Genomic DNA, 27,286 nt, shown 5'->3' with positions numbered 1-27,286 from the left:
TAAAACCAAGAGAACTCTCTTTGTAGGGCCATGCTAGGTGTTTGTATTCCATACATTGTCTGAAACTCTTTCAGTTCTCTAGGGAACAGGCTGCCACAGTACCTTAGCTGTACTGGTTAAGTAATGAGGGATTTTCACAGGAGCCCAATTGTCTGCCCAGTTTTAAAATTTTACTTTTTTTCCTTTGGAGGTTAGCTTGTGCTTGTACCATTGAGACAAATCTGAACAACATTTCTTCAACTTTTACTCTTTATTTTCAGTCATTGTTCCAGTTATACAGTACAGAAGCAGCTGAGATTGATTTGAGGTAGCAGTCCTAATGTTAATAGCAACTCATTTGACAAAAGCTTTAACATTAAGCTCACCATGCACTGTGGCTTGTCTAGTAATACAGGTGTGATCATATGAGGGTTTTAGTCTGCTAGACTCGTAATGTTTATTGGATTTTTACTTATTCACCTGTGTTCTAACATAAAAGAAGGTAGAAGAGCTATTCTGAATGCTCTGGATGTATCGCAAGTAACAAAAATAGAAGGATAATTGCTTTCAGGTGTTTGTTAAATTTAGTTTAAAAAAAAGAAGCATGAAACAAAATGCCCTACCCATAATTCCAATTGTAACGTTGTCGTCAAGGGAGAACGAATAAACGAATGGAAAGACTGACACTCTGGAGTCTTTCAGAAAGCAGCTGATTGAGATCCTCCAATTAGGACAGCAGTTCTTTACACCAAGGGTTGTGGGAGTGTTGAACAAGCAATCCAGCCATGTTGATGAAGCTGATGCCTTGGCTTCTTTCAAGAAAGGGCTGGATGAGATCCTGGGATAATATAGCTACTACCATCCACCTGATTTGCATGGACCAAATGGCCTGTTCTGGTTTGTAACCTTCCCTAGCTGATGCAATGCCCTCTGTTTTCCAAACGAAAACCATCCACATTGCATACACATCTCTTCTTTCAGCTGGGCTACAAGTACTAATGTTTAAAAGCTGCTGGTTCTTGCCAGGAGGTAGCTGATGTCAAGATTTGACCAGTTCCAAATGACCCCAGCGGAAAGTCTGTATCGGAGCGTCTGGAATGCATTTTCTCAGGTAAAAGATCTCTCTCTGTACGGACTGTGAGCCATTTAGTAGCGAGTGCGATGGGGTTGCTTTGGCAAAGCTACCTTCTGAAAAACGCTCCTGAGCACAACCCTTCTCGTCCCCACTTCTCAGAAGGAAGGGTGCCTGCGTTAGCAGCTCTAAGGAGGAATGACCAGCCCTGGCTGTTAATTAGCGAGATTTTCCAGAAGCCATTTACTGTCTCACGTCCCAGTGGATACTGGGTCAGATAGCTTGCTTACATGCAGGAAGCTAGTTCATCCTGGGCTTTTTTTCCCCCATTTGAAAAGAATGCCAATGAATTGTCTTTTTCTCTCCCACCAGTGATCAACAACAGGGAGGTGTCTCGCATTTTATTTCAGGTGGTAGGCAGATGTGCTGCAGTGCCAGGTACGTCTTCAGATGTTTGGACTTTGTTTATAACCAGCTCGTTAATTGTCTATTCGGTCAGTGCATGACTCAGAAGCCCAGTTGAACTAGATCTGATTAAATTGATTTCCAAGGTAAGAAAGCTCAGAAAGGTGGGGGTAGTTCCTACCCTAGGATTCCTTTGAGAGGTCTTTTTGGGGTTTTTGGTTATGATGTAGTGTGGTTGAAATGCAGGCTTAATTCAGGCAGAGCTAAGGCCATTATGACCATCTCATAACGACTAAGTAAACCTGGAGCAGAATATAAGCTGAACAGTTAAGTGACAAAAAAATAAATAAAAAGAGTGACAGACCTACAGGCAGACTTATTACCATCCAATGGCTTGGGCCCATCCAGTGGCAATTTCTTTCAGCCGGTCAGTGGGAGTTTATATTCTGAAAGCTATTTTTTTCCAGTTACAACAATTCTTTTGCTCCAGCATTCTATCTGCTCTTTTCAGAACTGTCTACATGGCTTCACTGTTTTTACACATTTTTACCTATTTCCTTGACCCGTGACCTGCTAGGTCAGTGGCTTGAACATGAGGTACATCGCAAAAATGTTGGTGCCCAGCGACATCACAGATGGGTGAGTTTATATTTAAGATGCACAGAAAATGGCGCCTGATTGGCTTAACCTGTGAACATGCCTTACAGCTCAGGCTGGATTCCAACTAGGACTACAGTCACTAGCAGCCTGAGAGAAGGTAGGCTCTGCCTGTCGTACGATGACCCCGGTCGTGTTGACGTGCTATGTACCAGTTTGCTTTTAGGGTTGGGGGTAAGAGACATGTCACTTCTCCATCAGCGCCAGCTCTGCAGATGAAAAGCAATGGTTCTGCCTGTGTGCACACTGGAAAGAAGTGTGGAATGAATCCTTCTTGGCTGGTATGAGGGTCAATTGATAATCAAAAATGCCGATTGTGGGTGAGTGGTATTTAATACTAACTGACAATTGTGTCTCCCCAAACCTAGATTTCCATTCATTACACAATGTTTCGATCTGTCACAAGAAAACAGTCATTTTTCATTAAAAATAATGATTTCACTTCATAGTCCTATGGTTAAGAATAATGTAACATTCATTTTCTATAGAATAACAGGCAGACTCAGCACCACTTATCTTTTAGTCGAATATAGGTGTTAGATGATCATTTCTACACCTTTGTTAAAGAAATGGTGTTTTATTCATTCTGCTCTCAAACTTCCTTATGCTACAATCAACTCACTCTCGGTTCTCCACGGACTTCGCCACTCCATCATCTGAGCTCCAATTTGTGAAATGCACTCTTCCAAAGCAGGTTTGATCGTCTTCAGAGATCCTGCCTGAATCATTGAGTAGGTAGGTTTCATCAGCAAACTACTGTAACACACAGAGTTTGTAGTTTACAGATTCAGAAATCAAACCCAATCCTTAAATGTAGTTAAGGTTAAAAAAATGTTTCGGAAAGAATTGTTCAAATTTCTGAAGGTCGTCTGATGTTGGCTTCGAAATTATCATGCCATTCAATATGTTCAGACTTGCAATTTGAAATCATTTAACTTTCTTCAAGGAGTTCCTCATTTTTGCAATATTGCAACATTGGAATGTACACAGAGATGAGACTGTGAGAGCACAAAGATGCCTTCATAAATCAGGTGTTATTGTGAGATTGCAGGTGCTGTGAGACTAACGATCATCTTTAAAAATTCATTATAACTACTGTCTACATCTGCAAACTGATCAAATCGTCTGTGTCTTCTAACAGTATCGGTGAAATGTATTGATTGACTTTGACAGCGTAATCAGTCATTTAAAAAAAGGAGCCTAGTATCAAAGACTACGTTCCTGGAATATATCAGCAATTAGAAAAAAAAACTACTACATTTAACCTCATAAAGGTTGCCCATGTGGGGTTCTCCATATCTATGATAATTATTATAATTCATGAAGTCATAACAGATGGCAGTTAATACACAGGTGTCTTATACAGTAGGTAAGCACCTGATTTGATGCTATTTATACTTGTCGGCGTGTTTACAAACACATGAGAATGACTGTATTTGTGATTTGCAACTTTATGCGGACAAAGAGAATAGAGTGGACAAAATGGACAAAGAAAATGACAGTACGTGCGAGAGCATTCTTCGCCTGCTCTGAGCAGGGAGCAGGACGAGGCGGCTGTGAGCAGAACACTCCCTTGACGCTCCTCTGCTCTAGTTGATGACGCAGGTCTTGGACTCGGCCTGGGGCTTGCTTGCTGCGAGGAGAGAAGTGGGGGGAGACTGAGAAACAGGACCACAGGAAACAGAAAACCGCTCCGGTCAGCAGGAGGCGCTGTCTTCTCCATGCCTCACGCGCTGCTGGCTGAAGTCCGGTATTTCAGGGTTCAGCATGAAAGCTGTGCTTTCTAAGCAGGTACACAGTCACACAGTGGGAGCTGGCACGCTATTTTCATAGAAAGAGTCAGCGTTCATACTGTACAGACATCACAGTATATTAGTTATCACAGTGAGTAGTGAGCAGGAAGGGACGGTTTGACGTCGCAGTTCGTGGGAACTCTCTCTTTTGCCCGTGGGCGAAACCAGCACGGTTTGCAGCAATGTGGCGACTATACAGAACCTTCACAAAGTTCACGATTTTGTGCTTAATTCAGAATCTGTGAAGTTTTGAGATACCGCCAATTAATCTATTTTATTACTAAGACTTAATAAACGATCTCAGAAACTGGGACTGCAGCTCCCCTTTGCTCAGGCTAACGCTAAGCTTTTATATTTGTCCACAGCACTCAGTTTATGAACTGAAAGCCGGACATTTGCTTTCAAGAGGTCTGCTCACCCTAGGGCAACAGGAGTGTGTCCTCCAGGCACAAGTGTGCTGAACATCACTCAAAGCTGCCGGAGAATGAAGCTTCTCCCCAGCACTGAGTGATGTGAGATAGACTTGTACTTGTACTAGTAGCTAGGGGCCCTTGGGTGAGCAGACTTCTTGAAAGCAAATGCCCAGCTTTCAGTTCACAAACTGCATTTTCTGCTTTTTTTCAAATGAAATCAAAAGACACTGACATTTTACTCCTTTTTTAAGAACAACACGATTTTTTTCTGGAGGATTGAAGCCAGATCTACAGTGCACAGGAGTTAAGCGTTTGGCCAGGCGTGTACAATAGATGTCACACAGTATGTAGAAAGCAGCAACACTATGACGTATAGTAAGTTTTCTTCTAGGTATTTGTTTATGACCGCCACCTAACAGCTTCCTTTAGTGTCCCACAGATTTTCTGTTTCATTGCTTCAAGTTATGAATGCAAGATATCTCCTCTCAGACTAAATTGCCTCATTGCAAGCTTAATAAGTACATGGCTGGTCCCATCCATCCCATTCCCCTCACCGGGCTCCGTTCCAAGCCAGTTCCCTAATTATCTCGTCCATCATCGCTGACTGCGACTCAGTTCTGGCCAATAAATAAGGTGGCCAGCTGGAACAGATCCTCAGGGAGGGTTTCCATACGTTTGCAGGGTATTTTTGCGGCTGTTTTTACGTTTGCTTTACTCTGACATTAATTCCCATGGGTGGGCTGCTGCCCTGTCATACTGTCACAATTTGGTCCCCACTTCAAGTACATATATTGTCGCTCTGGACTCAGCCCAGAACTGAACATCCATATACTGTACATTCCAGGGTCTAAGGGAACATCCAAATCTGATGGGCCGAAGGGACGGAGCTCAACGCTTTACTCTTGAACGGAGAAGACATGAGGGCACCTGATACGAGCATTCAAAGCCCTCAAAGACATTGACAAAGTCAAGCCAGCTCAGCAGTCAGCAGTAAAAACCACAAACCAGAGGACCCAGGTGGATCCTACATGAAAGTGTGCTTAAAACCAAGAATGAGGACGAAGGTGGGGTGGGGGTGGGGGAGGGTTGGGGCTTCTTTACAAAAAGGAAGTCTGGAATAAGATAATCCAGTCGTTTTATCAGACAACACGGCACCTGACTTCCTTCAAGAAACAGCACAATGAGATCCAGAGTTACAGGCCAGACGGGGCGGCCGGTCCCCTGATTACCTTGCTTGGCCGCCGCGGCCGCCGCCACCTCCGCCTCCTTCTTCTTCTTCTCCTCCTCCAGCTTGGCCAGCTTGCCCTCGTGCTCCTCCTGCAGGGCCTTCCACTCCTTCCTGTTGTTGAGCAGCCGTTCCAGCATGGGCGTGATCTCCACGTGGAAGCGGGAGAACTCCTGACCACAGGGACACACACACACGCGCACGCTGAATGAGAACGGGCTTTTCTGAGAACTGCCCAGGTGAGACTTCATTTCTAGGGCCGAGGCTCGTGTTACGAGTTTGGCGTCTGGTAAACAAACTGTGTGTGCAGTCTACAGGTGCGGAGGGTCCCAGTATGTCAACATCAATAATAAAGAACCTGCAGAGCTCAGCTGTGATACAGTATGTGGAAGGTATAGAAAACACAGCAGACACAAACACACTAGTAGCAGCTCCTGCAGGGCCTGATGCCAATGGTCAAGCAATGTTCATTTTGTTACTACTGGACAATTCCAGTGTGTCTAGTGGGGGGGGGGCTTTCACTTTTTACCGGGATTGGCAAGGATCTACTGTGTGTTAGGGCTCTCCAGCTATTCTTGCAGGTCACCCTACATCACCTAAATGTTATTTTAAAATGAGGAACACTTATTCGAGCAGTTGATCAACTGGGCAAGTAATGTCTTAAAGAAGGAAAGTGGGTCCTCGTGGGCCAAAGGATGCTCTGAGCCGAATAATCTCGGAATTACTTAATTGATAGTTTATGCGATCATAGTTGGATTTTCGCAGGTCTTTAGAGACAGCTGATTTAAAGGCTACCTATGAAAACCTGCTGGACTGGGGCTCTCCAGGACCAGGTGAGGCCCTATCCGTTCCACCGTTGAGCCCTGCAGCTCTGCAATCCGGGGGAAGACTGGTTTTGACTGGGTTGTCCCAGATGGGCTGATCAGCAGGTGTTGCAGACGGTTCAATGGGTGTGGTCTTTGCCACAGGCCACTGGTGTTTCAAGACAAATCAGGTTTGGGCTGGTGGAAAGGAAGCCAGTATGCATGAACCTGAAGCTGGCTGGTTCAAGAAACGGTTCTTGGAAAAAAGCTACATAAATCTGCATCAGACCTGAAGAAATACCAGCAGGACGGCCAGGTATTTCCGCAGGTCTACCAGGTACGAACTCACCTTGTACACAAACGAACAGACGAAATCGATGAAACCGCACTGCAGTTTGGGTAGCTCGTCTGCTTTGTTCCTGTCCATCATTGGCTGGGACACAAAGAGAAGTTAGTACAGAAGTCAGAGTGAGAAACGTGTCTGCAAGTGACAACTACAATTTAAATCTAAGGTTAGAAGCGAGGAGCTGTGTCTTCTTGCAGGCTGCAAAAGGAGCAAATTTCAGGTCCACAGTGACATTAGTGAAATGTAAACATTTCAGCTGTAGAGCCCACTAGAATCCCATTCCATGTTAACCCAAGTTAACCTCGATTTGTTCCTAATTTTAAAAATAACAGGATATTGTACATTTCTGTCAGTACCCTCCTTTTTTAGCAGCCTGCCAACTGCTAGAGTAAGTATCAGTAGGGTACAGAACATGCTGCTTTTATTTTTCACAAATAAACTGTTGTGACCTTAAAAGTCCCTGACCTCTCTTTATGATTCAGCGCACGACAGAATGTAATTTGTTTAAGCCCTGTCTTGCAGGAACATTCAGTTCCTTATTTCAGTGTGATTGACCCCGGCAGAGGTCATCTTACAATGGGGTTCTGCTGCAATACGGTCCTCTCCAGATCACCCTGTTCCCAGAACTCCGCCGCCACGGACAGCGCCACCTGTAGACCCAAGTGCAACAGTTACTTAGTTACTGAACAGCCACACACCAACAGCACATATCTTACCATCAGTCAAACACCTTGATTCTTGAACTGACCATACGTCAGAACCTAAGCGATGCTGGGCCAAGGTAAAAATTTATCTTGATCCTTTTGAGTGTTTTACACATCACTAAATACTCATTTCTGCATCATCAGGGAGTTGATAAAGATATGCTTTTTGAAGGTGTGAAGTTCAGTTCTGGTGGACCCACAGTAGATGGTGTAAGGCAGAAAGGACAGACACCTGGATGGGAGACCTCCTGGGAAAAACTATGGTTGCTGCTGGAAGAGGTGTTAGTGGGGCCAGCAGGGGGCGCTCACCCTGTGACTCATGTGTGTCCTAATGCCCCAGTGTAGTGACGGGGACACTATACTGTAAACAGGCGCCGTCCTTCGGATGAGACGTAAAACCGAGGTCCTGACTCTCTGTGGTCATTAAAAATCCCAAGGCATTTCTCGAAAAGCGTAGGGGTGTTACCCCGGCGTCCTGGCCAAATTTCCCATTGGCCCTTACCAATCATGGCCTCCTAATAATCCCCCTCTATGAACTGGGTACATTACTCTGCTCTCCTCCCCACTGAGAGCTGATGTGTGGTGAGTGTTCTGGTGCACTATGGCTGCCGTCGCATCATCCAGGTGGGGCTGCACGCTGGTGGTGGTGGAGGGGAGTCCCCATTACCTGTAAAGCGCTTTGAGTGGAGTGTCCAGAAAAGCGCTGTATAAGTGTAAGCTATTATTATTATTATTATTATTATTATTATTATTATTATTTGAGACCATGTAATTACCTTGCTCTGTATCTCCCAGGGTTTGGCAATAGCTGACAAGTCACAGGCAGTCATCATCATCGCCCTGCGATCAAGAAGACAGTTGACTCTCTCAAAACGTCGTTAACCGCTTGTCCTCTCTGTACCACAGCTCTTTTTGAAGTAGAAATTAGGGAACACGAACACCCTAATATCCACTCATCTGTCATCTTAAAGGAATGTACGCCCTCGCGTGAAGTGTCACCATACACCCCCATTTTTGTGAAAAACTGCCCCCACCACCCCAGATCAGACACTACTGGAAATAAAGTTGCATACATGGTGTTGCACAGTCGGCCTCCTGTGAACTTTCAGGAGGTATTATCCTCACATGTTCCAGTTCCCTCACTTCGTTCTGCTGGTTCTGGGCTCCTTTATTGTTCCACTGTGCCACAGGGGACTGAACTTTCAGTGGTAACCTCTTGTGTCTGGAACGCTCTTTCTGATGAAATTAGAAATGCATCTTCTGTTGATGTTTTTAAAACATCATGCCTTAAAACGGATGTGTTCAATGGCCTTTAATTCCTCATCTATTTTTTTTTTCGATTTTTCACTGATGTCTGGTTTTATGATGTTTATTATGCATGCTGTATTGTCTCACGTTGTGTAATTTGTGGAAAGTGCCTTTGGAATGCTCTGTATTGACAGATCGACTGACCACCTACATGACAATCTCCTTCCGAGTCGTCTCCAGCATCATGTACTCGGTCCACTTGTCCCAGTCATCGTACGTTTTGGACTGATCCACTATCTTCTGGAACATGGCTCTCTTCCTGCCAGGGGTGAGAGACAGACATGGTGCAGATGTGCCCACAGATGCTTACTGAGAAGACGCAGTGATACAGAGCCTGTGACCTGTGAGCACACTTACTTGAAGTACAGTGCCAGGTCAGTTGCGATGATGGCAATGTCCATGAGATGAATGACATGTTCATGCTGTCGCCGGTTAAGATTTTGGTAGATGTTTAAGTCCTAAATGGAGAACTCTGGGTTAATGTTTCAGGTGAATGATCTTTTGAATGCATAATATATGGAAATACCCCTCCACGTGGTCCTGATTCCAGTAAGGATATCAGGGCAAAAATATTAATTTCATTTCCTCAATTGAATCCTATATTAACAGTGACAGTAACAGTCAAGTTGTGAACAGAAGGCATTTTTACACAAAGGGCGGTGAGAGTGTGGAACGGGGTGTCTAGTCCTTTTGTTATAGTAGGCTAGATAGTAGATAGTAGATACCCTGGCTTCTTTCACGAAAACGCAGGATATAATGTAACACCGACGCTACACAGATACCACAGTGGCCCTACCTCATCTCTCAGCAAAGTCTTCCCAAACTCCAGGTGGTGCCTTTCCAAAATGGAAGATCCATGCAGCTTTGCGAGTGGATTGCCAGACCTGAGTGCGTAACAGATACCAGGCAGGTGGTGACACATAGCAAGGTGAGCTACACCTTGGTTTCACAAGTGAGCCACAACTAAGAGAGACAGTTAGCAACAGCATGATTCATCGTTGCATTCGAAAATGATCTTTTGGGGCTCTTACAAAAATCCAGGAGTTTTGGGACCGAAACTCTCATGGATTCCCGAAGCCCCTGCATGTTTCCTGTGGCAAGGAGTCCTGCAGGAAGTTTGCAAGAATCTGCCCAGACATATCTCCGGGATCGTATTGAATGAATCTTTAGCTGATTGTACAAGCTTAATGACATTTTGGTAGCTCGGTAGAAGAGGATGCTTCTGATTATTGGTATCACAGTACTAAAAGTAAAGGGAAATTGGCCATGAACAGAATTGTTAATATTGTAGTAGTAAAATAATGTGGATGGCCACAGAAACTGCTTAAAGAGCTGTATTACAGTGTTTTGTAGTTCAAAAGAAAGCTCAGATCATCATTCTGCCTCCAGGGAGGCGGTTAGCACAGCGCTAGACTTCCACTTTATAACTACCACTGTTACAGGAGCGCGTCTTACTTCATCTGGTAGAGGTTGTTGGTTCCCCTGTGGTCGATATCGTGGCAGAACCCAGCAGTTACCATGGCCATGGCCTCTAGGTCAGTGTAGTAACGCTTCAGGTCGCCTGTCTAATTAAAACAATTAGAGGCTGATGAAGTCTCCACGGGAAAGCATCAGAGCACGCACTTGCTGCTTTTAATAACCAAATGCTAAATCTTTGCACTAGAAGTTTTGTGCTTTGCCCCTGGAGGGCTAATTAAGTTCAAGTCACTAAGAAATGAGTTGAGCATGTGTGTACTTAACCTCTCCCCGTCCCTGTCCCAAAGAAATCCATACGTGACTTCCAATGACAGAGAAACGCATGGACAATGTTTTGTCTCCCCCCTTGCTGCTGACGAATGTTGAAAAGGAAGTGGGGAGACGACCAAGCAACATTGTCTTACATTGAATTGTGCATCAATCCCCCTTCCCACGGGGCCAGAGGAGTGTAAGCAAAAGGCCTGTAAACTTTCTTCTTTTAAAATCAAGAGGGATGTGGGCTTGAAACGCAGGCATTGACAAGATTAACTTGTGCTGTGCTTCAGAAATCGAGAGCTGGCTCCTGAGGCCTGGATCGTAACCTTCCTCTCCCCTGAAGGTGGCTGCTGGCAACCCCTTGTACCAGAAGATGTTCCAATAAGTCTTGACTTTGAAACTGCAATCAACCGGTCATTAACATGCTGAGGCATATGTAGGCAAACAAGTAACCTAATCAAATCAAGACATCTGGGAAAGAGGTGTGAAAATATACATAAAAAAACAGAGAGATTGAAAATGCAACAAAAGCCAACAGCACATTTCCTATTTAATGCTTCCTAGTATCTATTATACTGTATTATAGGAAAGATTACACACTTATGATATGCTGTACATACATGTAGATATAATCTATGTATGTATGAAACCAGATGTGTATCAATTTCAGGAAAGAAAGTAATTGCATTATTAAGCTTGTCTCACTGTATTATGGAAAGGGAGCATGTCCCAGAAAGGCTACAGTTTTAATTTTCCTTGTTTGAACTGCTCGGCCGGTGGTGGTGGCGGGACGGGTGCTCACCATGAGCAGCGTGAACATGGTCTGGCCCACGTTGAAGCCGTGCCTCCAGTTGTGGTAGGTGATCCTCCGGTAGCCCTTGCTGACGGAGTACATGAACTTCACGAGAGCCTGGTGAGCACAGGACAGCAGTCACTACCGGCCCCCGCGTGGCTCCGGCCTGTCGGCTGTGTGTGCGCTCGCCCCGGCGCGCGGGACGCCAACTGGAGATCCGTGGCGCTCCGAAAGGAGCTTCGTGAGACCACCTGACGTGGCCGATGTGTTGAAGGAACTACCTGGGTGCCGGCTCCGCATGAAATCAAAACCAGACCGTCATTTTACACACAGATACGTCTGCCCACGGGTAACACGTCACCGAGCCAGGAGGGCTGCAGAGAGTGTTGTCTGGGCAGTGCAGATCTGTACTGGGAGCTCTGGAAAAGGCCTGAGGCAGACTCACCCAAACCAAGTCCTGCCTCTGGGTTTTACTCCACCTTGAGCTCCTAGACAATTGAATGAGTCCATGACTACACCCGTCTTTCTCAGCCTGCAGCAGGCGAGGGATTGACAAGACCTAAAACTCCATCTGGAGCCAGTCTCCTAGTTCTGAACCCTAGGCCACCCTTGTCCTGTCTCGTTCCCTGGCACATCAGCCTGCATGCTATCAGACGTTATGTGACTCTTAATAGCTGTGATATATATTAAGAATACAGCAAAAAGACATTTCTACATGAAGATTTAAATTGCATCCTCCAAGGTATGAGTCTTTTAATTCATCACTCTCACTAGACAGATTCGTTTCTTGTGAAAACTTCATTGCTTTGTGTTGTGCAGGTTTTCACACGTTAGGGCAAACACAATTTATGAATCACCCGTCGCTATTTCTGATACAATCATTCATTCTTTATAAAAGGGCTAAACGTAAAATAAACTTCATACTATAAACACTTTATTTGTTCAGATTGCTATGAAATTAAAAGAGCTGGCATAATATTGGTAATGGAGTGAGGAAGAATAATAGTGGGAGATACCTCCCCTACTTTCAGCCGTGTTCCCGTATTGAAAGGGTTAAATATTAGTAACGGACCTTCATTATTTCATTATATCATTCTTGAAAAACACAATAGAAAATCATTTCCTACTGAAGCTGCTCCCACCCTCTGTGCTCACCTCCTGTGGGATGTGAAATTTATCCACCACGCCCAGCTCATAGTACATTGAAATCCCACATTTCACCAGGTCCAGCTCAGAGTGGTCAAAATCACAGAAGTGGAACTCGTAGATCTCAGATTCCTCCGGGTCTGGAAGCTCTTCCTCCTGAAAGAGGTGGTAAGCCATTGGGAAAGAGGAATCGGACATCAACAAATGTGAAAATCGAAACCGAAATGATATGTGCAGCTACAGTATGTGGCGTATACTGTATCGTCATTTAATTAACTCTCTATGGTTTTCTATGGGAAAGGAGTAGGGAGTGTAATAAATACATTTAAAGGTGGCATTGATATCTGTGTTTTTCACATGTACAGCCATATAAAGTAATGTACTATAAATGTCTTAAATGTACAGTACAACAAATAAGAAAATGAAAAGAGGAAAATTGTCAGGAGACTAATGCAAGTATTCCACATGTATTCAGAGCCAGTCGGAGGACTACCACCGGAGGAGATGTCCACCCCGATGACAGCTGCCCATGGCAAATCACTGTTGCTCATCAGGCAGACTGAACCCAAGGGGCTCACCCATTTTCCCAGCTGTGTGCAACACAACCTGGGCTTGCTGCCATAACAAGAATAAGGGACGATACAATCTACAGAATCATTTATATTTATATTGATCACTGTACTTCCCTGGCATATTAGAAGACCAGGTCCAGAATTCCTCACTGCTGTTGTGTATCGGTCAGTATTTGACAGTTCTGCCTGTTTTCATTGCTTTCTGATTTCCTGTCCTCTTGTGCGTCACACGACTCCGCGCAAAGTCACAATGTTTGGGTAATGTCGGCAGCCGCGCAGGTTACCTTAGAGCGTCTCTCCTTTCGACTTCTCCCCCCGGCCCCCGAGTCCTGACGAGCCCCCTTAAACTCACCAGAATGGCGAAAAGCTCGTCTTCCTCGCAGTCCTGTGGCTCTCTTCCGTACACCTCTTGCGTTTTCTACAAGCAAAGCAAACCGCTGAGCGCGTCACACTCCCAGCTGAAGGCCATCTCTGATGCACCAGGCTCTTCGCTGTTTAAACAAGCCTCTGTCACTTTCACAGCAGCCAGACCACACTTGTTGTCCCAACTCTCTCTCCACGTCTCAGCTGAGACTGTTCTCTGCTCCGCACAGCATGATCAGATTGCTTTGTGCCACAGCCTGCTCACTGTTCACATATACTGTGCTTCTGTCATTCAGCTTGTTATGGTCTTTGTATCTTGTCCTGTATTTGTGCTGCACTGCATAATGTATGAGGTTTTGGTAGTACCTTGTATCAATGCTAATCTGCTTTACTCAGGACCGCTCTGTAGGCTTATATAACATTTTATATATATATTACATATTCATATAAATTAGAATAATTTATTTAGTTTGCTTTTTAACAGAGGACCCAAATTAGTAGAAATTAGTAGAAAACATTTATAACCTCTAATATATATGGTTTTCTGAGCTGACACCCTTAACTAAGATGACATAATATATACCAAGTCAATACTGACTGTAACCAGATGACTACACAGCTACACAGGCCATTTAGTACACTTGCTGTTTCTTCAACACATTGATTGGAAACTGTTGCCTGTACGCTAGTGTGCTAAAAATTAAAACCCCCAAAAATAACCCACAAAGAAAACATGCAGTACTGTGGGTTCTAACTATGGTGTATTTAATTCTAAAAAGTGGCAAATGTTTTGCTGCTGCATTTTTTTCTATGAAATGCCAAGTCTCATTGTTTACCATCTGGGAAGTGGTCGGCTTTTGTGCTCAACTGTAGAAATACAGCAGTACGATATTTTAAAATGTGAATGCAACCATATTACATATTAACAATGTCAATATCCTGGTAGAAACAGACTCCCTAATAATGAATACCATTTATTTACCAGTATCAAGGTGTTATGGTACACAAATACAAATACTCTATTAATGGTGTGTAGCTGCGTCAGCATGCGTAGGCTGCAAAGGAACAAGTAATAGGTTTATTCCATGCTGGAAAAAAAAGAAGAAAGAGAACACAACACACCTGAAGAAGGCTCCACGGCCGAAACATTGTGTTCTCTTTCTTCTTTTTTTCCAGCATGGAATAAACCTATTACTTGTTCCCTTGTACTCTATTAATGTACATCTAAATGTTCAAACCCTATATAACAGACCTGACCCTGCCCTTTGAATATGTATGCAAAAGAAATCCGCAATGACAATCAAAGATAGGAGATTCTCTCAAGTCTCACAACAAAACGAAAAGCAACTCGAAAACCACTGCAGGCCCAGTGCACACCCTTCACTTATAACACGATTGTGAGAATGTGCGCCAGTGAATGAATGTTACAATAACTCCAGGCCCTTTGGCGGCCTCTAGTGGTAGGCTGTGCGTAATTACAGCTCCTGTTAAGGTCAGTGTTTTTGTTGGCATTTGTGCCGATTCAGAATCAACACTGAGATAGCAGCTGACATGACCTGGGCCTGGCGCATATCCCAAAAAAACCCAACCACTCCCGTTTCATTTTGTAAGGCTTGAGAGATTCCCTACTGAGATTTTTTTTTATGTTTCTACGTTTCGTTTTCCCTACCAAGATGAGCTGGAGCTCGTCCTTCCTGCACTTGACGTGGTAGAGGACCATGTCCTGGAAGATGTCCTTCCTGTTCTCCAGCTTGTTCATCTTGTCGTACGTGTCGGTGTTGAGAACCGACCAGCCGAGGAACTGGGCGAGAGACTGCAGGGGCGCGCCGAGAGAGAGGATGGACAGGCGTCAGCCCAGCTTTACTCTTCCAAGTGCCCATCGGTCATCACAAACTTTTATTTGATATAACACCTATAAAAGTGGGCTTCGTCTGACCTCTAGTGGGGAGGAAGTATAGTGCACCCTGGCAGCTCAGACTGGACTACATGTGTCGTCCAGACAGGTCTAACCTCCTTGCTTAATTGGCAACTCGAGTTGGAACAGAAAGACAAGAGACTACGGCCTCCAGGAATCACGTCAGAGACCTAAACAGTGAGTACTTCCCCACGGTGCAGGAGATTAGGACTCCCAGAATCACCCCAAAAATACCTTCTTACACCTTGCTTGCTAACTCAGCATAACTTTAAGGCAAAGACTAATGAAAATATTTGTATTTGTCAACACAAATTCAGTTTCACTAATTAGGATCTCTTTCCAGTATGACACTGCATGTTAGTAATTGAGGTTTTTAGAAAACCAAATTGGTAGGTTAATGGTTTCTTGCCCTGGTGTGAGTGTGTTTGTGTATTTGTGTCTCTCTGCCCTATGATGGACTGGCATCCTGTCAGACTTGCATCCTGGACAGAAGGATGGAGGTCTGCATACACCAACACCAAAGAGCAGTAAAGCAAAAAAAAAACATTGTGAATCTTCTTCAAGACATCACAATCTTACGTTTTATCTAAAAGTCAATTATTTTATAAGGATGAATTATAAGCCTAAAGTTTCCATTTCTTAGTGCTGCGTTACTGTAGTGGAAGCGTGCTAGTCGGTGTGGAGCACCTCCATGAGCGTTTCGTCCATTTCGTCAAAGGGCTTCCCATCCTTCCTGTTGTAGAAGGTGGCCACGCCCACGATTTCCTCTTTCTTGTTGACAATGGGCATTGAGAGCACATTCTTGACCACCCATCCGGATTCATCCAAGGGCTCTTTCTTGAGAGAGCACAAGATGAACGACATGAGCACGTCATACAGATCACTATCACTTTATCGCCCATATACAATGTTTGTACTGTATTAGGAATTTGTCTTTTCGCAAACCCCAGCTTGCTCTCCATGATTCAATACATAATGAATACAGTAGGTAACTCACCATGAGTAGAATCACAAGATCATATTGCAGTCACTGTTTTCATTTTAAGGATCTGGAATTGTTTTTTTATAATTCATTTGATGTTATTCTAACTCTTGAGCCTAACAAAACTCTTTACATTACTGTTCTGATGACATGAGGATGAGAATACTGCTTGTTCCCTCTGTGAATTAGCTGTACGCACTGACAGAGCATTCCAAGGGTTAAACTTGTGCGGCTTGCCTGAGTGACGCTGCTCGTTAGACATATTCATTAAGATTCGCAAATATTTAGTGCTTTAGATGTTTGTTGCTATGGGTGGCTGTGATACTCTGTATATAGATTGGGAATAATTCAACATTTTACCTGAAATTTAAAGACGTCATCTGCTGCTGCATTCATTATGTTGCAAATCTATAAAAACAAATGGAAAAGAAAGCAATTATCGAGCTGTTTTGTTTTTTTTGCTTGTGTTTACATTCTCATAAGTTGACTATAATTATCATCTTATTGTTTAGTTCCCAGAGCAGGCAAGGCGAAAATTAAATGTGGATGTGCTAAATAAGCCACAAGCAGGCTGTTTGTAAAGTCAGTTGATATGGTGAAAATGTGAACTGGGCATCCTTTGATGCAGAGCCACTAGATATAAACATGCTGAGCCTGAAGATTCATCCCATGCTGTCACTGAGAGGCTGAGGTTTATATCTGGCTGCTGAACCAGATATCATTCTCCTCTCTGATACCAGCTTATGAACTGAATCCCAAAGGCCACTGTGTTTATGAAAGAAATCATTTTAAAAATTGTACTACTTCCTCAACCCTGACGGCTCTTACCAGCCCGGTTTCAGCCACATAGGTGGGCAGCCCACTGACAAGAGCCCAGTGATCAGCAGGTGGGTTCCTGGAAAACAAACATGCAAAATCTGATCTAAGTGAACGTTCATATGGCTTTGGGGCTTTAAGATTTCATTTTGTATATCTAATTTGTTATATCTAATCCTGTTACCTGAAATCCTATTCCACAGTGGCATGAATGTTAAAACTCAGAGCCAACTTAAAATTGCATTAATGTTTTCTTTCCGATAGAGACCCAAGGTTACTTAAATACATTATAAAAAGATCTGATGACTTACGGAATGACTTTGATGTCTTCCTTTCCATGCAAGATATAGTCGATGACTTTGTAAAACACAATTTCCTAAAAACAGATGAATGTTACATTGTGAATCATTGTCTTGTGTTTAGACCAATAAGGCATATCCAATAAGAGATACACAGACTGTAGTTCTTCATTTAAGTCTAAATTAATTGCAAACATTATGCAAATTAAACTTCATATTGTTTAATTATGTAAATTTTTTAAACATATGGACTACTTTTAAAAAGAAAGGTATCATGTTAAAATCAATGATTTCATTTCCCATATCTGGGTTGATTCTGTGGTTTTCATTACTGCCTTACAACATGCGATATCTCCCCCCAAAAATACTGTAAAAATACAATAAGCAAACACCAAAAAAGAAATCTGCAGGCCAATAAGTAATGGGGAGCAGTGTGGTCAGGGCTGTGGGCTCCAGACCTGTGTAATCAGAACGTTGTGGACTCAGCAGCTTGAACAAGGTACTTCAACCACACTGTTCACATAAGATACCAAGCTGTATAGATGGAAACTAAGGTTGGTTGATTTGGGTGACAGCATCAGCAATTAATAAAGTTTTAAAAGAGTACCCACTCTGCCGTCTGGGGTTTTGGGACCGGAGTATGGAGGTACTTCTCCCATCAGCACTGGCCAGAGATCGAAAAATTCCTGCAACAAGAGAGAGAGCTTAACACAGCACCCTATCACACCCTCCACTGCCTCACAGCTGAGTCTGGACACCTGCCCCTCACACCCTCCACTGCCTCAGAGATGAGGCTGCCTCACTTTCCTCTGGTTGCCCTGTACAGTATGTCTACAACAATGTTCAGAATCCTTAATATTGAGAACGTTAACACCTGACTTAGCGTGCCACTCTGCCATTAATTTAATTAGACTATTTTGCATTTGTGCACACACTCCTTTAATCACATCCTTAGGCCATACTTGTTTTCTCTCTTTTTTTAAAAGTAATTTGGAAATCTGTGCATTTTTATAGGCACCACATTTCTTCTAATAATGCTCTGTCTCTTCTACTGTCCAGGGTTTCACAACATTAGACAAAAAAATAACAAATCATCTTATTTTTATTATAGAGCACGTACTGTACAGTATATACTGGAGAAGCATGTGCTCTTGCCCTAAGATATGGTATCTGAGTAGGTAGCAATGGTAATAAAAAGCTTTGATTTCTTTCAAGCAATGCATTCCACCGTAATTCATTACTTGATCAATCTCGTGTACTCCGTTGATAGTAACTTAAAGAGGATCTCATCCTGCCCATTCTTCCAAGATCCCAGAAAATGTCTGGAATATTGTTTCAAACAGTCCAGTAGCCTGTGGCCTTTCAAATCTAAAGTGGGGAAGAGATTTTTGGCCTTGTTGGTGACATAAAAAAGCGAGGAGATCTCGGCTCCTGGTGTTTTGTGCTCACCTTAGTTTTGGTCATATCGAGGAGGCCCACGGAGTAGCGGTCACAGTTCAGGAAGGCCCGTACTGTATAGAGGGCCTTGTGGAACTGCCGCTCGATGTCAGTGAGCTCTTCAAAAACTTTGCTCGCAGACCAAAGCAACACCTGTCAGCGAGGGACAGAGGACAGCTTCAGATCAGTGCGACCCATGCTGAAGAACGACTCTTTGTTGAAAAGGAACTTGAACAATCATCTATCAGATCATTCTTAAACATGGAAAACTGTAGGCTTTCACATGAACACCAGCGCGAAGCCTTGAAAATGATCGACTGTATCGAGCTAAATAATTATGCTGGATGTGTTTTCGACACGGTGCGTTATTTAAATGAACAGATCTGATCTGCTGTGGGCAAACATTCCGATTGACTTCCATTTTCATTGGACTTTTCGACCAATTGAACTGCAGTGGAAAAGTAAGGATTTCTATCACAGAACCAGATTGCTTCACCTGTCCTCGTCTGGTTTCGCAGTTGTGAAGGTAGCTGAGATGGAAAATCCTCAAAATCAAATTGCCGAAGTTGAGATACTTCATCAAAGTCTGCAAGAGATGGCAGAATCACTTAATGGAGAGAGAAGCACAAGATTGTCAGGTAAACAAAAACTCTGTCGTTTCCAAAAACTAAATTCATCCTGTAATGACTGGAATATAGATCAATTACAGGCAGGTTTATGGAATCTAATGGAAAATGAACATGGATAGCCGTCGCATCATGCAGGTGGGGCTGCACATTGGGGTTGGTGGAGGGGATCCCTGTTACCTGTAAAGTGCTTTGAGTGGAGTGTCCAGAAAAGTGCTATAGAAGTGTAAGGAATTATTATTATTATTATAATTATTATTAGTGTTTTAATCCTGGGCAAAGTGGCTTGTTGCTGTTTTTCACAAGGCTCTGAATTAGCTTGATAAGAATTAAAAAAACAACATCACCAAACCTCAGGCTTTTCGTTGGCAACCTTTCCAGTGGGGAAGGTTTGTCAAAGCTCAGCGTGGTCCCAAATGCTGGTTATATACTCTATACCCAAAACATAATGAGTACAGGAGGAACAAGAGGTGTACGTTCACGCAGTGTACACCCCGAAGATGACCTACTGTATGTAAACTGGACCTGGAGTCCAGTCCAGGGCATGGAGGGCTGGTTTGTCTGCAGGTTTTGTTCTAATGTAGTTCTTAGTGACAGAAATCAGCAAATTTGTCGGCTTAATTGAACCAGTTTAGCAGTTTTCTCCAGCTACAGACACTCCAGCACACCAGTGCATGGACTGGACAACCCCTGGTTTATGCTAATAAATGCTATTAAAAAAAAAACATTCCAATAAAAAAATACTGCAGAATTATTCTCGGCATGAATACAACTGGTGCTCACCAATGTGATTTGGGGTCAATCACAGCTGCTTCTGGCAAAGAGTTAATCCCGTTCAGGCAGCACCATCAGCAGCATTTATAACCAAATAATGGAAACAACGCAAAATCACATGAGCAGGTGTAACCCTAGCAGAGGTTTACTGTTTCAGGTTGTGATCCCCGATGACCACATCCTTCATGGGGTGTAACTCCCCAAGCTCCAGATATGCGCTGTACCTCCTGGTCTTTGGCGGTGAAGTGTGGAGCCCCAACTTTGTTAACCGCCATCATGACTGCCACCATGTCTTTGCCGTTCAGAATGGGCGTGGCCAGGATGTTCTTGGTTTTGTAGTCAGTGAGCTGGTCCACGAAGTCGCTGAAGTTGCTGTTCTGTGGAAGAGGCCAGGGAAGAAGAAAAGCATGTCACTCCCTGTTCCTGGCAAATGCATGAAAAAGCCTAAACTCAGGCTGAGCCTCCTTGTGACATTTGCACAACAAATGTCATCATAATTCAAACAATCTGTCAATCTATTTTTATATAGTATATACATCCTGCATAGTATATCACTTCAAAGAGCTTTGCTGGAAAATACAGTATAACATACAGAACAGTACATACTGTATAGTGTCATGGCTTACTGTGTTTGGCTCCGGCCTCCCCCATAACCCTGTACTGGATATAGAAAATTGATTGATATACTGTATAGCATAGTAGACAATAGTTATCAAACATAAATTATTGCATGAATACAAAGATTGTGAACAAAATCTTAAATTAATTAAGATCTACGTAAATCCTATGTAAATAATTTCACTCTTTGGCCTTAGAAACAACAATACTGTAGTAAAGCTGGTTTTCCATTAAGTGGCATTATTAAGTATCAAAAAGTAGGCAGTGTGTTTTCATGTCTTCTTTGATGAAATATGGACAAGTCTCCAAACTACAGACTCGTTTTAACCCCAGCACTTCTGCCTGTCTGTCTGTGTCTGTCTGCTCATGATCCTGGGGTCCCTGAGGCTAATGTACCAGATGCTGGTGTGTTGGTGGCTGCTCCATTTGTTTCTAGGTGTACTGTATGTATATATGTTTTTCTTTTGTATGCAGCAAAAAATATAGTCTCACTCATCTGTCTTATGTTCACGCTCATTGTGAGGTTATGATATTATAATGTTCAAAATTATTTACTGCCCCTTTTATAGTCTACATGACACCAACGCTAACTCACCATCCCAGACCAAACTTGTCTAGTTTTTCTTATTTTCTGTTCCCACACCCCTGGCTCATTTGAATCAGGAAACAATTAATGCTCAACATCTGTGCACGACATCTGGGGGAGACAGCACAGATGTGACGGAAGAGTTGTAAGGCTCTTCGGTGAATTGTGGGGGCCCCACTGACCAACGTTTCCTTGAATGACTTATTTTGATGAGTTTCTTTCAAGGAGTAGGACCTGCTGCGCTCAAAGTCTTTTTAACATGCTGTGGAGCAGTCACACTTGTGCACCCTGGTGGGAGAGCCAGGCCTCAGTGTTTATACGGGACACTGTCAATGTAAATAAATCTCCATACAGTCTCTATACTCTAGACTTGTAAATAAGTCTCAAGATCCTCCTCTGGGTTTAAACACTGTACGGAAATAGAACGCAAAAAGGTCTTTGGAAAGAAGCCGTGTCAAACAGTTTTGCTGACTAGATGAGCTGTGACAGCTTTGAGGGCATGCCCTCCAAAATAATCCTGGATCGTTCTAATTAGATCCAGGATTATAGGAGTTTAATCTGTTTCCACTCTAGTCTGCTCCCCAGGCCGAGGTGGAGGGAAACCTGCGGTTCAGTGGTGCCTCATGCCAAGAACCTGGGATGCGAGGCTCAGAGTGGAAGAAGTGCTGCTTTGTTCGATTGGTCAGAAAGGACAGGGCTGTATTGTGTTCACTGCTCTGACGTACAGATTCTTTTAAAAGAGAGGGGTGCCCAGCCCCAGCCCTTCAGGTTTCATGGGATGTCTCCAATCAGTTGCTAAAGATCACCTTAATCCTGATGAATTAACCCAGTAACAGGTTCGGTGCAATTATCCCTTAGTAATGTTGTTGCTCCTTTTACTTTTCCCTGGGTCTCATCACTTCCAGTTACTTCCCTAGTGCCTCTCCAAGACCTGTCTGGAAACCAGGGATACTTCTGCAGGGTCTCCCGAATCCATGTCGGGATTGAGGGGAATCCCTGTCACTTTTACAGATGGGGACACCTGACAGGTCAGATGCTCCACATTAACCAGCACAACCCTGAGACCATAGAAAGTTGCAATTTATCATTTTAAAGATAATAATGTGCATTATGGAACTGGACACCATATATGGAAACCAGTACATTGTACACTTTAAACACAGTATACGGTATGTACAGTACCTTAGGTTCTAAAACAGCCTGGTAATGGAAAAAAAAAACGAATTCCTCATCATTTCCACTCAAAAACACTGAGCATCAAACCATGGATATTGCACCATATTTTCAGACCTTGTAGCATTTGAACATCCTCTTTCTGAGCTCAGCATGTTACTTATTTGGTAGCATTTCGACAGTAACATGTCAGGGAATCAACACTAACAATGGAAACAGAAAACCCACGTCGAAAGATGTTTATCACATGCACTGTTGAAGACCAATGTAATTCTCTCCTTTTTCTATTACAGCATCTGTTACAAAAATAATTGCACCATTGAATTATGTCCCCATTTTCCTTTTTATATTAATACATGTCAGCAATCCTTGATGTTAAATGTTAAGCTTAAGTTAAGTTAAAAGAGGTGTAAATTTGGGGCTCAGAAATGAAGGCTCTTTACACAAAGAGATGTAGGTGTCTGGAACAAGATACCCAACTATGTAAGGCATACTGATTGCTGGGATCCTTCAGAAAAGGCTGGATGAGATGCTCAGATTAATAAACTAATAGCAAACAGCAAACAAATGAACTAGATGAACTACATGAACTACAAACTCTTCTTGTTTGTAACATTTTTTATGTTCTTATGCTATAATGTGTTTTCTTTCATCACTACAGATGAGACAGGACTGTAGTCCCACTATACAAAGGTCAGGACAAGAAACACAGGGCACAATTTCTTACAATATAATCATTTCATAACTCGGTTAAAGTAATAAACATCTGTCCCTGTATTTCTATTTCTGTACAAAGTACAGACAACTCAATTATTATCACTTCATTCAACCCAGATAAATGATGCCTATCGGGAATACTCTACCACCTGTGTTTTGTCCACCTCTACGGTCTTATACCCTTTAAACAGTGTGACGGGGAGAGTCCGTAAGGCCTTTAGCCTTTCTGGCCTCCCAGCTCTGGGTTGGGTAATGAGGTGCAGCAGACCAGCTTTTCATGGAGAAAAATCCCAGGAACAATCTAGGGAAACTATTCAGTATAGGAGTTGCAAATTCAGATTTAAGCCCCTTATAACTCATAAGACATAAACACAGCAGGGACACAGTTCTTTAAACTTATATTGAATTAACATAAGCTTCAGGTGAAGCATAAAAATAAAAGTAATGATATGATAGTTAAATAAAATATAAAAAAGTATTCATTTCTTCTTTGCATTTCTGCTGGTATTTTTAGAAGATGACACTGCAGGTAAAGAGGCACAGTGGCGCAGTGGTCAGCACTGCTGCCTCACATTTCTGGGGCTCTAGGTTCAGCTCTGGACTGGACTGACAGCCTGGCTTTCTGTTTCGTTTGGGAATGAAGGTGTGTGGTGGTTCTGGGAGTGAGGCAGGTGTCTGTATGGCATTTCCAATGTTATTCCTACTAAATAAAGTCACTCTCTGCACACCTCCTGTGTATTATTGCAAGTGGTTAACACTGGGCAGACAGAAGGATATTCCTTAGTTTCTGAAAGAACTTAAGATCAAGGGGAAAAGGTTCTAAGCTAGAACTCCATGATCTCTGACTCACTCCGAGTCAAAGGACCGAGTCTACAACATCTGTACAGCATCTGGACACCTGCCCTGCGGCGTCCAGTCTGTGAGCACCCCACTGCATATGGCCTCTGAAGCCTGGCTCACTGTGATTAATCTTCCTCAAGAAGAAAGCTTGGCATTTGAATCACAGGCTTTTACATCTCAACTTAAAAAAAGCTTCTTGGCAAAACATCTAATCAATCTCGGATCGAATCTTCTGCATCTCAGAAGGGAAACCTAAAATCTGATTTTCATGGAAAAGAAATCTGAGGGCTGGCATGAGCCCAGTCCCAGGATATGTTGGCACGACAGACCGACAACTCCTTTCATCAGCCAGCGGCTCCTCCTGTACTCTTCCTCTCACCCCTCTCCTCAGACGAAAGCCCTCTTGCAATCTTGTATTTCACAATAAGCACATTGATGTGGTGGCGAAACCCTTCTTTAGGAACAGGTTTTGAATGAACTTTCACACACACACACACACACACCCACGTCCAAGCCAGACAAGTCAAGCAGCCTTGGCTGACAGATGTTATTTCTGTAGCTGCTGTACAAGTTTGCAAACTCCACCTTCTGTCACAGAGATATACCCTAGCCATCGGATGTGCTACTGTGCTCTGTGAGTGCAAATGCCACAGAAATACAGCACAAACAGGCGTTCTTGACCACGGTGGGAAAGGTATCAAAGCTTAATCGTGGGAGAATCCGGCCTCCACTGTTCTGTTTGTGTGACACAAGCTATGCAGCCAGATCCCCTGGGAGATAGTTGAATGAGAGCTGTGCTTTATGAAACTCCTAACAAGAAAATCAGTAAGGTTACTCACAAGACTCAGTTTTTCCATAGACCACCTGGTTATATACAGCAAGGGGATACAGAATCCAGTCCTTCACTGGCCATGCGTAGACAGCTAACCTCCATGCCTTCAGAGGGCCCTCCCTTGTGTTTGCGCTCTTCCCTGTGAATTGCTGGGAAGTTAACCAGAACGCCATGGGACGCCCAAGGGGCTTTCCTGTTTTAACTGCTATAGATCTCGGCTCTGGAAATCTAGGGAAAGCTCACAAGCAGGTCTCAGGCAACTGCGCAACGAAACACACAGATACACAGATTTAACATACACAGATATAATAAATATATACAAATGGAAAAGAAGCGCCTTCTTTTTTCATTCTAAGACAGGCAACCCCTTGATCTTCACTTGTGTCCTCCTCTCACCCGCGTCCCTGAGGGCTTCCTCTAGACTGATAAACTCGCTACCATTCAACGCAGCACCAGTCATCTTCTGACGCTTTTCCTATTTTACTTTCGTCCCCCCCAAGATGAGCAGATAGTTGTTGAAAAGAAACTATCGAAAGTGGCGTCCCACCGGCTTGCAAACCAGAGGTTCAGAACCACAGTGTTTTTGCGAACCTACCTGGCTCCCCAGAAAGAACACCAAGGACTGGTGGATCTTCACCCAGTCTGGTATAAATTACAATGCGTGACAGCTTTTACCTACATGAAATCCCCAGCTCCCGGGGCAGGCGGGGTTCTTTTCTCGAAAGGAAAATCTTTTGCACAGATTTCGGTGCCATTTCTAGAGCTGTGCTGGCTGGAGCACTCTGGGTAGTGCCCCTTGCCCAAGCTCAGAACCGTAGCGTCCACACCTGGGGTCTGAACCCACGTCCTCCAACGTCCAGAGCTTTGACCACTGCCGCGCAGAAGGATCGCTCTTTTCCTCGACCGGGGGCTGCTGATTTGGGGGTGAAAGGCTTCCCTTTGTACAGCCCCCGGAGATCCCCAGGGGAGCCCCCTGAGCCCCTGAAATCCACCTACAGTGCGGTTGCCCAAACACACACGTCACTGGCACGAGGTCCAGCACAAGCATGCCGTCAGAGCAGTTACCTGAGTGACGTCGGGAACGTTGATGGTCTTCTTGGAGGTGGCCACGTAGCCCACGATCCCAGTGTCCAGCGGGTACACGATCTCGCTGTCTGGCGGCACGAGGCACTGCTCCAGCGTGGCGTCCTTGTGCACGTTGAAAAGCCGGGTCGCGAGCTCGCCCGTGCCGTTTCGCATCCTGAACATGAAGAGGCTCATGCGGTCGGCCGTGAGCAAGAAGCTCAGGTGCCGCATCAGGTTGAAGACGGACTTCTCCATCTGCAGGTTCTCCTGGATGTCGCGGATCAGGTCGAACACGATCTCGCTCTCCTCCACGCTGGTCAGCTCGTGGAAGCTGCTGAAGTCCACCTGCATCGTTTTGCACGACAGTAAGCTGGCGATGGCCGCTGGCCGCAATTTGTTGTCATAGTACTTCTTGGCGAACACAGGGTTGCTGTCCAAATATTTCTCAGCCACTTCTGCGTTGACTACGGCCATTTTACCACAAGGGGTGCGCCTCTTTTCTGGGGTTGGGGGAAGAGAAGAGCGATACTGGGAGTACCTCCAGCAGAAAAGACCCCCCCAAGAAAGTTAATCAAGTGTCTTTCACAAAACACTCTGATTTCTTGCTGGGAGTGTAATTGTGCATTGCATTCGTGAATAGAGGAAGGAGAAACAGAATGAAAATGTTTTCATGAAGGGATGGAAAGATCAAGGATATCCTCCAGCAGGGTCCTCGGCTCAGTACTGGAAGTGCACAATCAGGACAGGCTCCATTTCACGTTATTCCTGCTGGTCCGTGGCAGCTAGACTGTTGGGCAGCTGAGACAGAACAGGGATTAGCAGGATTGTTTTAAACAACCACATGGTCTCCCCCTAATCTGGCATCCAATTACACATCAGGATTATGGAATTCACACATCTCACCTGGTCATGCTGGGCAGCAGTTTGTGAAGTGGTTAGTATAACGAGCATCAGAAGAAGCGTGTCTCTACATGGTTTTAGAAAGAAAATAGAGTAAGGCTATTGTTAAGTATTATCTGGTGTCATCTTCATCCTTCAAGCCAGAAGATAATGCACAATTGTTTTGGACTGTTGCATGAACCCTAAATCACCTTGTAAGCAAGAAAATTGATTGGGCTCAGGTGAATATCAACCTGTCGAGTGAAAATCAATTACAAAAAACACATCCAAGAGCAAGTGCAATGATCTGGGCAGGAGTGTCCCGTCTGTTTGTAGCAATTGATTGCAATCTCACCGCACAGTGTTACATTGATCAAGGCCTGGGGCCTCACCTGGTGCCTTTCCTGCAGACTAATG

The 27,286-nt window shown here is 43.9% G+C and overlaps 1 protein-coding gene across 3 annotated transcripts; it reads right to left on the bottom strand.

The window, feature by feature from the left end:
* Positions 1-231: 231 nt before the first annotated feature.
* Positions 232-26,777, bottom strand: pde6a (phosphodiesterase 6A, cGMP-specific, rod, alpha). 3 transcript variants are annotated; one of them, XR_001478724.2, is made up of 23 exons: positions 25,991-26,777; positions 20,384-20,536; positions 19,256-19,345; positions 18,772-18,912; positions 17,934-18,008; positions 17,335-17,399; positions 17,036-17,102; positions 16,568-16,615; positions 15,913-16,062; positions 14,980-15,123; positions 13,300-13,365; positions 12,385-12,531; positions 11,239-11,346; positions 10,161-10,270; positions 9,502-9,589; positions 9,063-9,163; positions 8,857-8,964; positions 8,174-8,237; positions 7,269-7,343; positions 6,697-6,780; positions 5,549-5,717; positions 3,619-3,746; positions 232-2,869 (listed from the first exon to the last, which is right to left on the bottom strand). XR_001478724.2 is itself a non-coding variant. In XM_006631939.3 (22 exons), exons 1-22 carry the CDS (start codon positions 26,462-26,464, stop codon positions 3,703-3,705), a joined length of 2,571 nt encoding a protein of 856 aa, XP_006632002.2. In that variant the 5' UTR covers positions 26,465-26,777; the 3' UTR covers positions 232-3,702. The 3 variants fall into 3 exon arrangements, 2 of the variants coding, with proteins under 2 accessions (XP_006632002.2, XP_015205523.2); XM_006631939.3 differs by having other exon boundaries at positions 232-3,746; XM_015350037.2 differs by lacking the exon at positions 25,991-26,777 and adding an exon at positions 25,753-25,773 and having other exon boundaries at positions 232-3,746.
* Positions 26,778-27,286: the final 509 nt, after the last annotated feature.

The sequence above is a fragment of the Lepisosteus oculatus genome, chromosome 11 (genome assembly GCF_040954835.1).
Source record: "Lepisosteus oculatus isolate fLepOcu1 chromosome 11, fLepOcu1.hap2, whole genome shotgun sequence".
Taxonomy (NCBI): Eukaryota; Metazoa; Chordata; class Actinopteri; order Semionotiformes; family Lepisosteidae; genus Lepisosteus; species Lepisosteus oculatus.
This window is presented reverse-complemented; position numbering and strand designations above follow the sequence as displayed.

What these genes read in the sequence shown, in the direction of transcription:
- pde6a (XM_006631939.3), bottom strand. Translation starts at nt 26,464, where the DNA reads ATGGCCGTAGTCAACGCAGAAGTGGCTGAGAAATATTTGGACAGCAAC. An exon ending in TCGATATGACCAAAACTAAG is followed by an intron (nt 18,009 to 18,771) that starts GTGAGCACAAAA and finishes CTCTTGTTGCAG; the next exon opens with GAATTTTTCGATCTCTGGCC. An exon ending in TGGACGAAACGCTCATGGAG is followed by an intron (nt 15,124 to 15,912) that starts GTGCTCCACACC and finishes GCGCCCCTGCAG; the next exon opens with TCTCTCGCCCAGTTCCTCGG.